Genomic DNA, 15760 nt, shown 5'->3' on the forward strand with positions numbered 1-15760 from the left:
CATGGAAGAGAAACAATGCTTTTTCAACATGCAGAGCTTTTCATACTTATTAATATAAAAAGAAATGAGGAGGGTGGAGATGTGTAAAAATATTAAATTTTCAGAGAATGGTCAAGAGGCTGTTAAAGGAATTTATTCACAAAATAACTAAAAATGTACACATTGAATTTCTTGAAATTATTTTAAGTGACTTTGATTTAAAATTTGAACTTCTTTGAAAATTAACCACAACAAATGTATAAGGAATCTCTTCGAGTTGTTTCAAGTGACTTATGATCACTTTGTTAAATACACATATACCGCATTTCAAATCCAACTCAAACACAAATACAGACCCTAATATTCTCTTAACCAGGCATAATCATAGATGAAAACGTTTTTCCTCAGTAATCCAAACTCAAATCAGATTATTTTTTAGAGCCAAATTCGTGTCGATAAACTGCTAACCAAATATAACATCTCTAGAGTTTTTATCGACTCATTTACATCCGTTTTCATGTATAAGAGCATCTCCAACCATCTAAAACCCTTGGCTAAAAGGTGAGTTGGCATACTTAAAATAAAAAAATTTAGCCAACAGCTTCAAAAACTCAACTCCAACCATGCTCAGCTGTTGTCTATAAATTTAGCCAACCTCCTATGGATGACTAAATTTGTCGAACCTCTACAGGTCTGTAAGAAAATCTGTAGGAAGATTGTACATCATTTATTACCATATTGAACTGATATATTCTATTTTAACAATTTAAAATATTAATAACATACTATTTTTAAATTATAGCCAATCAATATAGCCAGTATCATTGAAACAAAATGTGTTACAGGTTCAACAAATTTTACATAATGTCTTACAGGTCCAATTTAGCCAACGATTATAACCAACGCCGTTGGAGATGCTCTAACGCTGTCGAATGACTGCGATTTAATTTGACGGGAAGAAAAACAATGACAATGGCAAGAAAGAAAAAGTAAAACAATGATAGAGAAGACGCGGGAAGAATGAAAATTATAATCCTATCAAAGAAGAAGAATGAAAAGGATACTCCTTAGTCCTTAGTAGAGCACTATTTTGAAAGAACAAAAAATGAAAAAGATGGTACTCAAGAGGATGCCCCATATAGCATTATTATTTGGTGTTTTTCGACACATCACAATTAAATCCAACACCAAACCTGCAACACTTCAAGAAATGGCAATGAGTTGAAGAACTGATAGCAAGAGTATCTCGAGAGTGTTCCGTCACATGAGTACCTAAAATATAATATAATTTTTTAAAATATAAGTAATAAAATGTTATTTTATTCCGATGATGATATCTGTACTCATATGGATCCTGGTTGTCAGGACAGGTTATTTAACACACATTTTCAGGGACGTCGGATCTATATTTCAAGGGTCCAGATTAAAACTTTGTCTTTTTAAGTATTCGCTATAATTTTCCGCGGATAGAAAAAGTTCTTATCCGCGGAAAATCATAGCAGACCCTTGAAATACAGATCTGATGGTAATGGAGCTGTGTGTTAGATAAAGTCTCTTGACAATCAGTTGTCAGGGACCAAAACCCATCAAATATAATATATAATATATAACATATTCACATGTAACCACAGTGGAAAATCTAATGTAAATAATCAGCATCCCCGACAAATTGATCAACATATCTGCAAGTTACTTGTTTGTTTGATTATCAAGTGAGGAGCAGGTACATATCCCTTTTGTCTTTTTATTCAACAAAAGAGGCAACTATACTATCGTTTAGTTCATCGGAACTTAATCTTTTTCTGCTCACATAAAGTTTACATGAAAAAGAAAAAGGAGGCCAAAAAATCTACATGACATTTCCATCTGTCAGTCCTCTCCTGGGATGAACAATAATTGAGATATTGACATGATTTTTTGCAATCAAATTCTGCAACGTCGTCTTTTCCATGCTTGGACGTCGAATAACAGAAAAAGGATCTGTTACTATCAGATGATTCTAGTAAAGTGATGACCCGTCCCTGATGAAAGTTGATGTTAAGTCGAAAAATTAGCTGCTTCCAGTATTTCTGCAGATGAATATCCCTGTCACAGACTCACGAGACTGTCAACCACACCATCATCAACAGAATTAAGTCACACTTGCAGTATAATTGCAATAAACCTAACACAAGAAGTGACTGACTCAACTTCCTAACAACCGAGTAAACTTAGGGGCTGGTATTGTATCATGACTTTTAATAACAAATTTTGGGAGGATGACTTCAATGGATTTTATAGACTTTTAATGACTCTCGTTGACTTCTTAAGATTTCAAAAACAATTCACGACTCCTGAGACAATGACTCATTTAGCATCTTAGATAGCATCAATTATGAAAAGCATACAAAACTTAGACTTAGACATATGATTCTGTATACAAGATGTGCTAAGGAGTTGCAAGTTGCAACACAGGCAGCAGCTACATAGTAGAGAACTTACCGCTTGACGCGTATCATGCACAATCAGACAAGCACTTCCTAGAGATGGGTTTCCAGTTGAGCATCACTCATTGTCGTCAACTAAGACCAACTCCAACAAGAGATGTCAATGCCACATTGCATGACACCTTTGTGAGCATTCTACTGGAATTGTGGGGATGCTGGTGGGAGCTGGCTTCTCATAAAGTAGGGTGTCAACTTCATTTGTGATCCCAATCATAAATAATAGGAGCTGGCATCTTATAAAGTAGGGTGTCAATTTCATTTATGGTCCCAAACATGAGCAATATGAGCTGGCATCCCATAAACTAGGGTGTCAACTTCATTTGTGGTCACATTCATTAATAATATATCATGAATAAAAGTTGACATCTATGGGTGCCGACCATTGCCCGTTTAATGAAAGATTGGATGTTTAAAATGATGTGGAAGTGAGGAATATGATAAAAATATTGATATTTTTCATTATTTGGCAAAGTGGTCACACCTCGAGGATGCCAACAATTGGAGTTGCTCTAAAGTACCAATGTTGTGATCCAACTAGAAAATATAAAAAAGGAAAGGACTCATCAGAATCGCAATTTACAAATTTAGGATCATCTGAAACACAATAGTACAGAGCACTAGATTTTGTCATGACTATATTTCTCAGCAGATAGAGTAATAGGTACAGTTGCTAACTATCAGGACGGATACAACCTACCCCTACACACATTCTTAATGTTGTAGCACAATTAAGTGATCTATTGCAGGTATCGCGCATAGTTTCGTTTTGCATGTCAGCACATATTAAGTAGTAAGCACAGAAGAGTCCCTTGGCTCAAAACTTACTAGATACCCCTCTTTTGACAATAGGAGGTTGACAGCTTAAGCCTCTGGTTGCGGACATGTAAGAATTTATATTTCTGCAGGTGACCATTTAGAAAGAGAAGTAAATAGAGCGACTGATAGCGATCCAAAGGGGAGGTAATGTTACGCTTTTGACATTAATTATTAAAGTACTTCTTTCTTTATGATATTTATATATCTTGCAAGTATATAAATGTTTTAGCCCAACCTGTTGTAAGATATCATTACATGTAGCGCAAGAATTTCTATCACAAAGTGTCAAAGACTGTTGCTAATTTGCTATCGAATTGCTTAGACACCTAAACAATTCAAGGACTGGTTGATTCTTACTTACTTTGCTAACTTATTATTGAGCAACCGACAACTTCTAAACAATTAAGAAATATCCATAAGAATCTATATTCACCAGGGAACTTGGACATATAGCTTCCATACACCCCTCTTCATTATGAAACACCTTACTGAAAGCTAAACCTGTAAAAAACTTGCAAGGGCCTCCGTTGTACCCTATTGACTGAAGTCTGGTTCATTATGAAATGACCCTTCCATCTCAGCACTGTTCCTTGTATTCCAGCAACACCTTTCCAAATAGATTTATAAGTATCTGTCGACTGCAATTACCTATCATCTATTGCAGGAGCCAACTATTAATGTAAATCTGGTGAAACTATTATAAATTGTGTGATTTGCCCCGGAAAAAAAAAACATCTGGATACAAGACTAGGCAACTAGCACTCAATTAGACATTCACATCTGCTTATACTATTGTATTACTTAGTAAATAGTTTAAAAGAAAAATATGCATAACCAACTCCAAGCGAGCATCTCCATGGAGTAGCAATATCCCCAACATGTGGGTCTTAATTGACTGCCCTATTCGTTCCGATGACACAGTTTTGACAAGGAACAGCCAACAATAATATTGTAATCTTCTCTACGTTTCTCTCTGCTTATTTCTATCTTAAACACTTCTAGCAGTTCGTGGTTTCCTATCACTGACAATCCACAAGAAAACATCCTCCAACTTATTCATGTCTATATTATAAATGATCCCATCACTACACCTCCTTCCTCAGCGAAACTAGTTTATCATTAACTACTGCAACATTTCAACATGAAGGTCAGTCTATGTTAATCAAATTTACCTTACATGTGAAGCCTCTAAGCATCATATTTCACTGTATGCAGGTTCTAAATTGGATGTACCGGAAATCAAAGCAAGACAACATTCAGCCATTGAAAAAATTATCAATTGGTATGTCCACCTTACTCAATCCACTGTATCTTATTCGTACCTCTTTTCATCAACTTTTGCTCCAAGTAATAAGGAGATAAATATAGATAAACTGACCTAGGTCAGGCGCTTGATACTACTCCACTTCAAGAATAGCTTTGCGTTATATTACTAACCATTTTATTTACTGTTTCAGGGAACTCCTGTTCTTGTCTCTCTGCACAGCTGCCATTTGATGAGCCCCAGTGGCGGACCCAGAAAATTATTTTAGTGGGTTCCTAATATAAATGTTAAAATAAAAAGATGTAATAATAATTATAAATAATATGAAATACATTAATATCAGAAATATTTTAAACTTTAAAATTGTTTCCTATAGTGTTTTCATCAAGAATTTAAGTGGGTTTTAAAAGATTCACCAGGAGTTCAAGAGAAGTTAATTTTTTAAAATCCTACCGAGAGGATCAAAGGGACAAAGCACGAGCAGCAGAGATAGTAAATTCTGTTATTATTTTTAAACGTGATAAACTACTACTACAACCTTTTCTTTTGTATTGTGTATTGGACTGTGTAATATTCTTTAGGCTTCTTTATATTAGTGGGTTCCTCATTAATATGATAGTGGATTCCAAAAATAAATTCACTGTAACTTATTTCTTAAGCTCAGGCCCAAGTGGGTTCCTGGGCACCCATTCCCTTATATGTCGGTCCGCCCGTGATGAGCCCCAATACCATTCAGAACCAAGCTACACCTCTGCACACACAAAGCAGAACAAATGGGAATGTTCAAGATATTCTAATGGCCTCAAGGCAAAAGAGGAAGAAGTGTCTGAAGAAGAATCCGCTGTCATGATGTCTGAGCTCTTTCATGGTTTTCTAACAATTGGAACCCTCGGTGCAGAACCTAATGTTGCAGAGCCTACAACACCAAAGTTTGCTATATCTTGTCAAAGTGCAAATGAAAAAGAAACTTTAGTAACAGAGACTGAGTTAAAGCTTATAAACAATGAACTAGAGAAATTTTTTGAAGCTGAAGCAAAAGATGTTGATTATGACTCATCAGAAAGGAGCAGCTTTGTTAGCACTATTACGCTCGGTGGTTATCACATCGAAGAAACTGATGCCCAAGAAGATAAAAACATGGTGACATGGCCACTACAACAGTATCTTTTTAGTTCATCGATTGAATGTCCAGAAATAGGAGCAGAGGTGAAGAAAGAAAAGCGATCACTTGGGGACCTCTTTAAGAATGATTACAAAAACCCTGAGCAACAAAAGGAACAAAATGAAGAAGGCAGGACGGCAACTAAAGGAACATGTGCCTTAAAATTCATGAAGAAGATGCTCGGAAAGATTCATGGTACCTCAGGGGGCAGCAAATGTTCTGTTAATGATCATGCTGCTGGCAATGTTTCAACCAAGAGGAAACTCCCTAAGGTTGGTCACCTGATACTGCATCTCTTATCCTTTTAGTTTAATTGCATCAAAAAAAAGCTATATATGCATATAGTTATGCTATATATCCATTATTGGATGAAAAAATGGCAGTTATCGTATAAATGTAACTGCCAACAGATTGATTCTAGTATGCGTTTATTAAGAAACTGAATCAGTAACATATGCTGAGTCATAGTCATTCTGGCTAAAGATTTATTAGGAAAATTAAGGGAGCCTGGGTTTCTGTAGTTTCTGATTTTATTCTGTTGAACCTATGTTTAAACCATAAATTGTACCAATGATCTTAGACTATTATGAACCAACAAGCAAAAATCACAATGATATAATTCCGTTGACCAATATCAAGGAGAGGGTCATAGTACTAAGTCAAACATTACTAGTAGACTAAATTTCATGTTTCTCTGTGTACATGCAGGTCTTAAGACTGTTGCAGAAAAGGATTCATCCAGAAATATCAATATTTCCTGTCCAGAAAATGAACAAGCCACACAAGTATGAGGACAGAACAAAAAAAGAAGATAGAGCTGTGACAATCCTAGAAAAACGCAATCACAAGTTTCCTAAAAAGACTATTTTGAAGGAAAATGTAATATCTGTTAGCAATAATCATGATAGCTTTGACAGGAGCCATTCAGCCGGAGATGGGGGACACTGGATTAAAACAGATGCAGACTGTAAGTACCAATTGTGTTCGCAAACAGGGGGTGCTATCATAACTTGGTTAAACTGAACTCAGACTCGAAAAGCAAAATATAATTCATTAGAATATAAATACATGCCCACACACGAATATATAAATATATAATAATAATAACAACAATAGAGATATAGAATAATTTTTTGTCTAAGATGACATTAATAAAGAAATGAAATCAATTAGTTTGTTTCACACTCTACTGTTTTCATTGCAGATCTGGTTCTGGAGCTCTAAAGGGCCAAACAGTACTGTTATGTTGTCATCTTTGTGATTTACGTGTGATGTGTGAGTGTGTGATGTGTGAGTTTGATCGCATGGTTTATCATTTTAGCAAGTATCATGTCAGTGATGACGTATGAGTCATAGTGATCTCAAGTCATCGAATGACAGTCAGCAAGAAAAGCTATATTGTTACGATCAAAGTGATTCTGGTCATGTATGTAACTAAATTTGAGCTAAATGAGCAATACATAAAACCTGTTTTACCAGAGCGATGCCCACAGACCTTGAGCACTTGAATTGCCCCGAGCATCTGAATTTTCATTAGGCCCCCCATTTCTGCACACTCTGTTGAAGTAACAGACTTCACTCATTCATTTTTCAAAAGGGTTAATAATCAAGTGTGAGCTCGATATATCCAGCTGGTCACTGAATTCAAAACGGTCTCAAATCGGTCACTCATGAAATCTCAAAGTCCACCATACCACTTGATCGGATCATGAACCAATTAATCTAGATCTTTTTAGTATCTCCCATTTAAAGCAGAAGTTTGGTTTTCGCTTTGAGAATATGTGGCTCAAAGAGGAGTGGTTTACAAAAGATGTGACAAAGTTCTGGAAAGACTTGAATCATTCTCACCTTGTTCCCAAACTGATCGCAGCAAGTTGTTTCAAGACTCCTGTTTCTCTCCTTTTCAAGTTGTTTCACACTAACGTTTCACTTTCATACGTATCAGGACTGCATCCTGTTGTATTTGTTTCTCTTTCATACTCCGTTTAGTTTGGCACTGGCAAGTTTATGCCCCAACGATAGGCACCACTCTCGACCCAAAAAGGGCTTTCGAGTGAGGGGGAATGTTAGAATATAATATGATCCTGCTAAGCCCTCCTCCTAGAATTGGTCACTTAACAGCACTTTTCATCATTCGAAACATGGAACAGTGTCGCACGTACGATTTTATGCATCTTCCCTGTCCAGCATTACTCACCAAAGTATTTTGGTGTTTTAATTGAGTTAGACAAAACTGACTCAATTGTGATAGTTTTGATAATCATTTGGATTTTTCATCTTCCGATGAGTTAATATTTGTTCATTTTGCTGGTCCTTCATCTTCAGCAGTTCCTCCACCCAATGTTTCTTCCGAATTCACTTCTCCTATTGCTTCTTTGATTGAGAAAGTGGATGCTAATACAGCTGCTATTCAATCCTTGTCCTCCAAGTTTGAAGTTTTTAATACTTTTTCTCATTACTCGATGCAGACTATGGACTCGATCACTTCGCAACTGTTAGTTTAAAAGCCTCACGATAAGCGAGTGGCTAAAACCCTTGATTTTGAATTTGGGGTTGTAAAGATGCAGGGCCGTCGCTGCACGGGGTATCTGATTTTTACAACAACATTTTTTCTAATTGCACAGCAATTTTTAGCATTCCCAAACATACCTCACGATGTATTGTAAAAATAAATAAAAAATAAACATATTGTTTTTCTATAAAACTAAAACAAGTTACTTAAAATAAGATAAATAATGTTATTAAATAATCAGTTATTCTAGCATTTTAAACAAAATTAATATATGAATTTTGAATGAATTCAAGTCTTATTCATTTGAGATATATTTATATTTCATTAAAAAGAATGAAATTTATTGTACATATGAAAAAAAAATATCATATGTAAAAAACATTATGAAAACATTTAATAAAAGAGTAATTGTTATATAAAAAGTAAAGATACAACATAAAAGAATTTAAAATGCAAATAGATATAATAAACTAATCTATAACATTATGTAATTATTTATCTATAATAAATAGAAATAAAATAAATATATAATTTTCAATTTAATTCTCTAAATTTATTTTTATTAAATAAAACATTGATTTCTAAATTTTGAGCCCGTGTAATTTTGAGGCCTTGTGCCGTCGCCACTTTGCACACCTCAAAAGCGACATCAGGAATGCAGTGAAGGCTTGGGAAAAGGAATTCTCAAGCAATGCTCTGAGTCTTGATAGATGTTATGTAATGGAATTTTAATGATTTGTATATCTGAATGGATTATTATGCATATTTAAGATTTGTGTGTTTAGTTTTTCTTTATAGATTTTTTTTATATACAGAACACAATACGGATTCTTTGTACTTAATGAGTATTTGAGTAATTTTTGGCAAGGGGAGAGATTTGTTTATGATTGTTCATCATCGTAAAGAGAGGGAGATTGTTGTTACCCTATTTTTTAGGTGATGAATGACTTAGGCTGATTATAACTTGACAAATGGAACTCTAGATGCTGGACATGGGCCTTGGTACTTGCGAAGGAAACTTTAAGATCATGTCGGAGGACGAGTACGAGGACTGGTTCTGGGAGGGAGATGAACAGCTAGTGGAGCACGGGGTTTAGGTGGTAAAAGCAAAGGGTTAGGGTTGAATCATCTGCCCTAATTTTCTTCTTCTTTAATATTTATTTAAGTACTTATTTAATTATTAGGGGTTTGATGTAGTAGGTTCCATCCGGATCCGGTTCATGTCTTCAGGCATGTCCTATCAATTTTATGTCTCTCTATGATCGGGTTTATTTTGTAATCAAGGTCTAAGTCGTTGTAAAGGCCTTGGATTTTGGCGAATTTATATATATTATTATTGTCATTAAAAAAAAAAAACTTGACAGATCAACTTTATAATGTTTTAATAACGGCTCACGCCACCTATCTTCTACAACTAATATTATACTCCATCTATCTCATATTATATGTCTTGTTTTGACTATTGAAAAGTCAAACTGACTAGACTTTGACCGCAAATTACATATATTATCCGACTTAAAAAGATTAAATAATCTTACTTTATTAGAAAATTAATCTAATCCCCTTCAAAATCCATTTTTCAGATTTTTAAAATAAATAATAATTTTTTTTTAATTAATGGTCAAAATTTGGCCAAATTGACCACCTAATAGTCAAACAGGAAACCTAATATGAGATGGAGGGAGTATGATTTTCCTTTTGATAACCCATTCTGTTAAAGAGAATATAGTTCAACAGACTTATTCATATCTTCTTATCCCTTTAACAAACTTAATTATTTATAATTTTAATGTTACCATTCAAATCTTTAACAACTTATCTTATAACAGGTTATTCTTTCTAACTTATCTTCATAACAGACTTTTGTTTTTTGACGTTCAATTTTCAACTTGATTAGTCTGTTAAATAAATTCAAAATACTAGTTGTTTATCCTAACTATTATATTCAAATTGCAACAGCTATATTTTATAGGTTGTATATGCATGCAATCTGATTCAACAATTCAAATGACTGAGCAATCATTGTGAAAAACGTCTTCTTCAAACAAGCTCTACAAAAAGATCATATTTGTTCAATTATGAATGATACATTCTACAAGTTGTAATTTATTTTTTTTATTTTTTATTTTTTTTAACGTAGGAACCCGCAGCCGCTACTGGGTAAACCCACAGGCTCACGCAATAGCCTGCAAACTACGTGAACCAGGTAAACCGCACTTAAGCGACAGGCTCAGCTGGTCCAGGAGGCATAATCACAAATCCTTCTTCTTTCGAGAGTCGGACCTATGACCAAGAGGATACAAGTCCCCTCTTTAACCAGCTGAACCCACCCTTACGGGCGTGATTTATATTTTATATTACTTGTGTCGAATTGTGACAATAGATAGGATTACAAAGCATAAGCCAAGGTGGCTAGGTAGATGATCTGCTTGGTGACATTTGTGTCAAGGGAAGGGTTCTTCCTGGAAGGCCTTATGTTTGTAATCTGTAAAATTGTAAGTGTGTTATTATATTAATAATAAAATAATCTCTGTGCTAGTTGGCACAAGGACTTGGACGTAGGCCATAGATCAAGAATAAAGGCCGAACCAAGTAAAAAATATCTAGTGTCCTTGCTTTTATATACTGTCTTTATTTATCTTCTATTTATTCATTGCCAGTTAATTGAGACAACATGACAAACAAAGGAGACAACCTCATTAGTAATTGAGACAGACTCATTTATGGAACAGTTTAGCTTATTGTGCCTATTCGAATTTCAGATATGAGGTTACATGTGTTTATAGAGCAGTGTTTAGAATATGTTAAAATTTTCTTATAATAATTAAGTGCTTATGAGGTTTAGGTCAGGCTTTCGATCAGATTCTATCTGGGCTTTATTTAACTATAATTATTTTAAATATTCCCATATTTTTCAAAAGACGACACACCCTAGGAATTATTTTTGATAAATCATTAAAAATATTTCATTATGCTCATTTGTATGAAAACATATGTCATTTCCTATTTTCATCATTTATCCGATGTTATTTTTCAAATTATTCTTATTTTACTTTATATTTCAATTTTGTATGATTTTTTTTTCTTATTTACACATTGTAAGGAGGACATATGTAACATATTGAATAGGCTATCAGTTACAAACTCTTCCACGAATATTGTCCTCGTAGGCCATGAATAAGAAATAACCTCCAAGTAACATTTATCTTGTGAACATGGGTCTCATGCATATGCTTAGTAGAACATGGGTATGCTACTCCCTCTAAGTATTTTTTTTTAACCCGGCCTAGGATAACTATTCGCTAGGTGGGTGTTTACACCCAATTTTGAATTATTTACTTAACTTTTTGTTTGGATTTTTTTTTTTTGTATTTTAGGAAAAAAGAACTCAATCATAGATAAAACTTGGACACGAAAATCCCACCGAAGAAGCCTTGATTAAGCCATGCCCATGATGAATGCTCCTTGGGATTGGTCTTTTTCTTTTATTTTATTATAAATAATATTTATTTTAATTTTCTTCTTAATGGATTAAATCGTTAATCAACCTCGACATGGGTACGACCACCGAGAAACCTCAAAAAAATTTCCGTTCAGATGATCTCTCTTCAAAATGGATCTATATCAATACTTTGGAGGCCCAATATTCCATATCTTCGATCGAATTCTTTTGGAATTTAGTTTGCTCAATAAGATGATTGACATAGTAAAGGGTATATCTTACAATAATGAACTTTATAGTTAATGCCAAACACCTAATTCAACGGGATCCATATGTTTCGTCATAACCACTGATTGGGATTATCTTTGTACTTTGGTCATTTGGCCTATCATGTAATGTTTTTTGTTATTTACAAAGAATTCTCCCGAATTCTTTAGAATATGTGTTTAAGTAAATTGAAATCTACATTCATATTTGTGTATGTGTTTGGAAGTATTGATTTTCAATTATAAGTTTGTATTATAATTTAGTTCAAGGAGAAGTGAATGTTATTACTTATGAACTAACAAATATAAAATGTCACAAAATATTGAAATTTGCCTGGTTGGATACCAACAAATATATTATCCCCCAATTTACATTTCAAAATTTTTATTTAGAACTTATTATAGACATATCATCTTTATATATATATATATATATATATATATATATATATATATGACATTTGTTGCAGCAAATAATGAAGAAAATGCTCCAAAAAAGATGGACTGGTGATACATGCTATGCAGGTAATAATTTTTTAAATAATTTTGTTTGTGTAGTACTTGTATATAATGTTGCAATATTCTCTTGATAGAGATAAGAAAGACTTTTATTTTAACAACAGACCGGATATATGATATCTGGCGACGATCTTAGAAGGAAAAAGAAGGAAAGTATGTGCTCGAATATTGTTTGAGACACTTGTAAGTTTTTGTACTTTCCTTACACTGATCTATTGAATAATTGATATCTTGCATGTGGAAATTAATAAGTTTCAGGTGTTTCCTTTTTAATTTCAAAAAAAAAATATCTTTATTTTGCTTTACTTTTAAAATAATTATATCATATTTGGATTGTGTAAATTTGCTTGTTTTAGGTTTTAAAGAATTGTGGACTTGTAGATGTGTAGCAAGAAAATCCATACAAAGACGTCGTTTTGACAGTGACACCAAAACTTTTGAATGAACTATTTTTCACCTAAGTTCATGTACCATGTCCTACATCCCCGTGTAGCATGTTCTCGCATACCATATCCTAATGGTGAGAAGTTGACTTCATGGAACCAGAGACTTCTATATTGCATGCTTCTTTTTCCTTTAATATAGAACTTTTTTCCGACGGTGATTCATGAATTAATTATGTGTACTTGCTTGAAGAAGTTTCGGTCTCTCTCTTTGATGAATGGATTTTTATTTCATATGTATACCACATTGGAAAAACTTGTGATGTGTAAAAAACTTTCTTATGTATGCTAAGCATATCTTGTGAAATGTGATCATTGTATTAATGATTCAATAGCTAACCAATGCCTCTTATTTAATCAGCTTCTTCCCCGTCACCCTAGGGTTTTATAATCAGACTCCCTGTGATTGGATTATAACTCCATGTGTTACAAATTAAACTGATAAATAAATATTTTGCGTATAAATGAAGGTATATTAAGTAATGAAAGTGATAAAAGTACCAACAATGAACATGATGTCGGAGATGGGTATTAGCTCAAGCGGCAACCAACAAGATTAGTGCAGAGGTTCCCACCTCCACACTGCTCATCAGATAAAAGTTATGGAATCATATGAAATTATTTTATAATATTTTCAACTATTCCCACATTCCTTAAAATTGCGCACACCTAGGTTTTTCCCAATTATTTTAATAAATCATTAGAATTATTTTATTATATACATTTGTATGAAAACAAATATTATTTTCTATTTTCATTATTTTCTCCATGTTATTTTCCAAATTATTCCTAATTTTTCTTGTTATTTTCACTACATTTGGAATTTTTTTTTGGTTTATTTACACATTTGTAATGAGGTCATATGTATCATACCGAAGATGCTATGAGTTCAAACCTCTTCCACGAGGACAATTTAAAATTTAATTCAAAGTATGGTTTACAATTTTGAGAGACGACTTCCAAACTAACAAAATTTTCGCATGCCCGTCAAATAATAAACATCTAACAAGACTCCCTAACTATGTAGTAGGGTAAGTCGGAGTCGTTCCTACAAAGACAAACGTATCAAACACTAGTTATTCTCGATTCAATCCAACTAAACAAGTAACACAATAAAATTTTCGCACGAGCTGCATATTTCGGAAAAAATTTATTTATTTACTCATTTTCAAGTGAGATACACAATTCTGAAAGATTTTACAAGGAGCATGTGTTCAAGAAAAAACTATATATCGACATCTTTCAATCATCATTCTTATTATATTTTGGATTGAGCTAGTAAAATTGGTTGCATATATTATTGCGGTAATATATATTTCAAAAAAAATATTTCAAACTTGCGAATTGAACTTGTCAAGTAGGGCAGCCTGGGAAAATTTGTAAACCCCGCAATGCAACACCATCCAAAAAAGAGTTAGCATCCACCGGATACCAAAGGCCCCTCCCTCCTCTTCACGAAAGAGTCGAACGAGTACAACTTATTTTATCAAAGACCCCGCTCTCTCGTGAGCATTGGGGTAATTTTACATGATTGAAGGCATGTCAATGTGTCATTCACATTTGTTTATGTTTGTCTATTTGAAACGAAGACTCGCCATTGCTACATTCTACGCGGTTACTTTGACACTTGAGGAATGTGTACGCCAATTCAGGTTCTGTATAAAATGCCAAGGTCCTAACTTGATAATGAAGTCCGTAGTGGATTTTCAAATAATACAACTCAGATTTTTAATAAATCTTGGCAGATTTATATTTGATACTGGTCCTTCTATGATGACATACTTGCTTCCACGTACTTACTACCAGCACTGTAGTGCTCAATCCATTTACTGATATTTTAAATCGAGTTGTTTCAGCGACTACAAGAATTTGGAAGCTTGAAAATTTTAGTTTCCCACTACAACAAGCTGCACTGAAGAACTGAGGTTATTGTTATGCCATATCCTGTCATAGCCTATTTTCATATTTATCTTCTAATTTCTTTTGTTAATTCATATTAATAATTAATTACTTGACCACAAGTAATTATCCTCCCTCTGAAATGAGGAAAAAAAATCAACTATTACACATAATATCTCCAAATGATATCTCTTAAATCAGGAAAGATATCATAAGGCGAAGATTATATCAGATTAAAATCAATTAATCGGATATGAGATAGGACTAGCTTATAACCCGTGCAATGCACGGGCGGTTAACATATTTGTTATTTTATTATATATATTTTAAAGTTACCTAATTTTATTGTAAAAATAAAATTATGATAGAATAACATGGTTTAATAAATTTTTTACTTAACAGTTGGATAAATTCTTCATAGTTAAGTCCGTCAAATGGCTAATTGAAAATTATGGAAAATTTATAAAAAGATAATATATTTTAGTTAAAAAAGTAATTACCATGTTTATCAATGTTATTTTAGAAGATTGAGTTTTTTAGTCAAAAATATAAAAAAGTAATATATTTCAATTAAAAGGATTATCTGGTTATATAGATAGGCCCGTACCATGGCCCAAATTAAAAAGAATAATTGGTTATATAGATAGACCCAGAATAATTGGTTATATAGATAGGCCCGTATTTTGACCCAAGTACTGACCTACCAAACTTTTAATGTTTCAGTTTTAAAAGGATTATTATTAATTGGTTATATAGATAGGCTCGTACTTTGACCCAAATTAAAAAGAATAATTATTTATATAAATAGGCCCAGAATAATTGGTTATATAGATAGGCCCGTATTTTGGCCCAAGTACCGACCGACCGACCAAACTTTTAATGTTTCGGCTTTAATAGTATAGTTTAAAAGGATTATTATTAATTGGTTATATAGATAGGCTCGTACTTTGACCCAAATTAAAAAGAATAATT

The 15760-nt window shown here is 33.3% G+C and overlaps 1 protein-coding gene across 2 annotated transcripts; it reads left to right on the forward strand.

Moving 5' to 3' along the window:
• Nucleotides 1–3291: 3291 nt before the first annotated feature.
• Nucleotides 3292–7185, forward strand: LOC108213329 (protein LAZY 1). Of its 2 annotated transcripts, none has more exons than XM_064091705.1 (6): nt 3292–3425; nt 4497–4563; nt 4739–4775; nt 5259–5979; nt 6416–6674; nt 6912–7185. In XM_064091705.1, the coding sequence occupies exons 2-6, from the start codon at nt 4509–4511 to the stop codon at nt 6929–6931; spliced, it is 1092 nt and encodes a 363-aa protein (XP_063947775.1). In that variant the 5' UTR covers nt 3292–3425; nt 4497–4508; the 3' UTR covers nt 6932–7185. The 2 variants fall into 2 exon arrangements, with proteins under 2 accessions (XP_063947775.1, XP_017240610.1); XM_017385121.2 differs by lacking the exon at nt 3292–3425 and adding an exon at nt 4267–4428.
• The last annotated feature ends 8575 nt before the right edge of the window (nt 7186–15760 follow it).

The sequence above is a fragment of the Daucus carota genome, chromosome 1, assembly GCF_001625215.2.
Source record: "Daucus carota subsp. sativus chromosome 1, DH1 v3.0, whole genome shotgun sequence".
Classification (NCBI taxonomy): Eukaryota; Viridiplantae; Streptophyta; class Magnoliopsida; order Apiales; family Apiaceae; genus Daucus; species Daucus carota.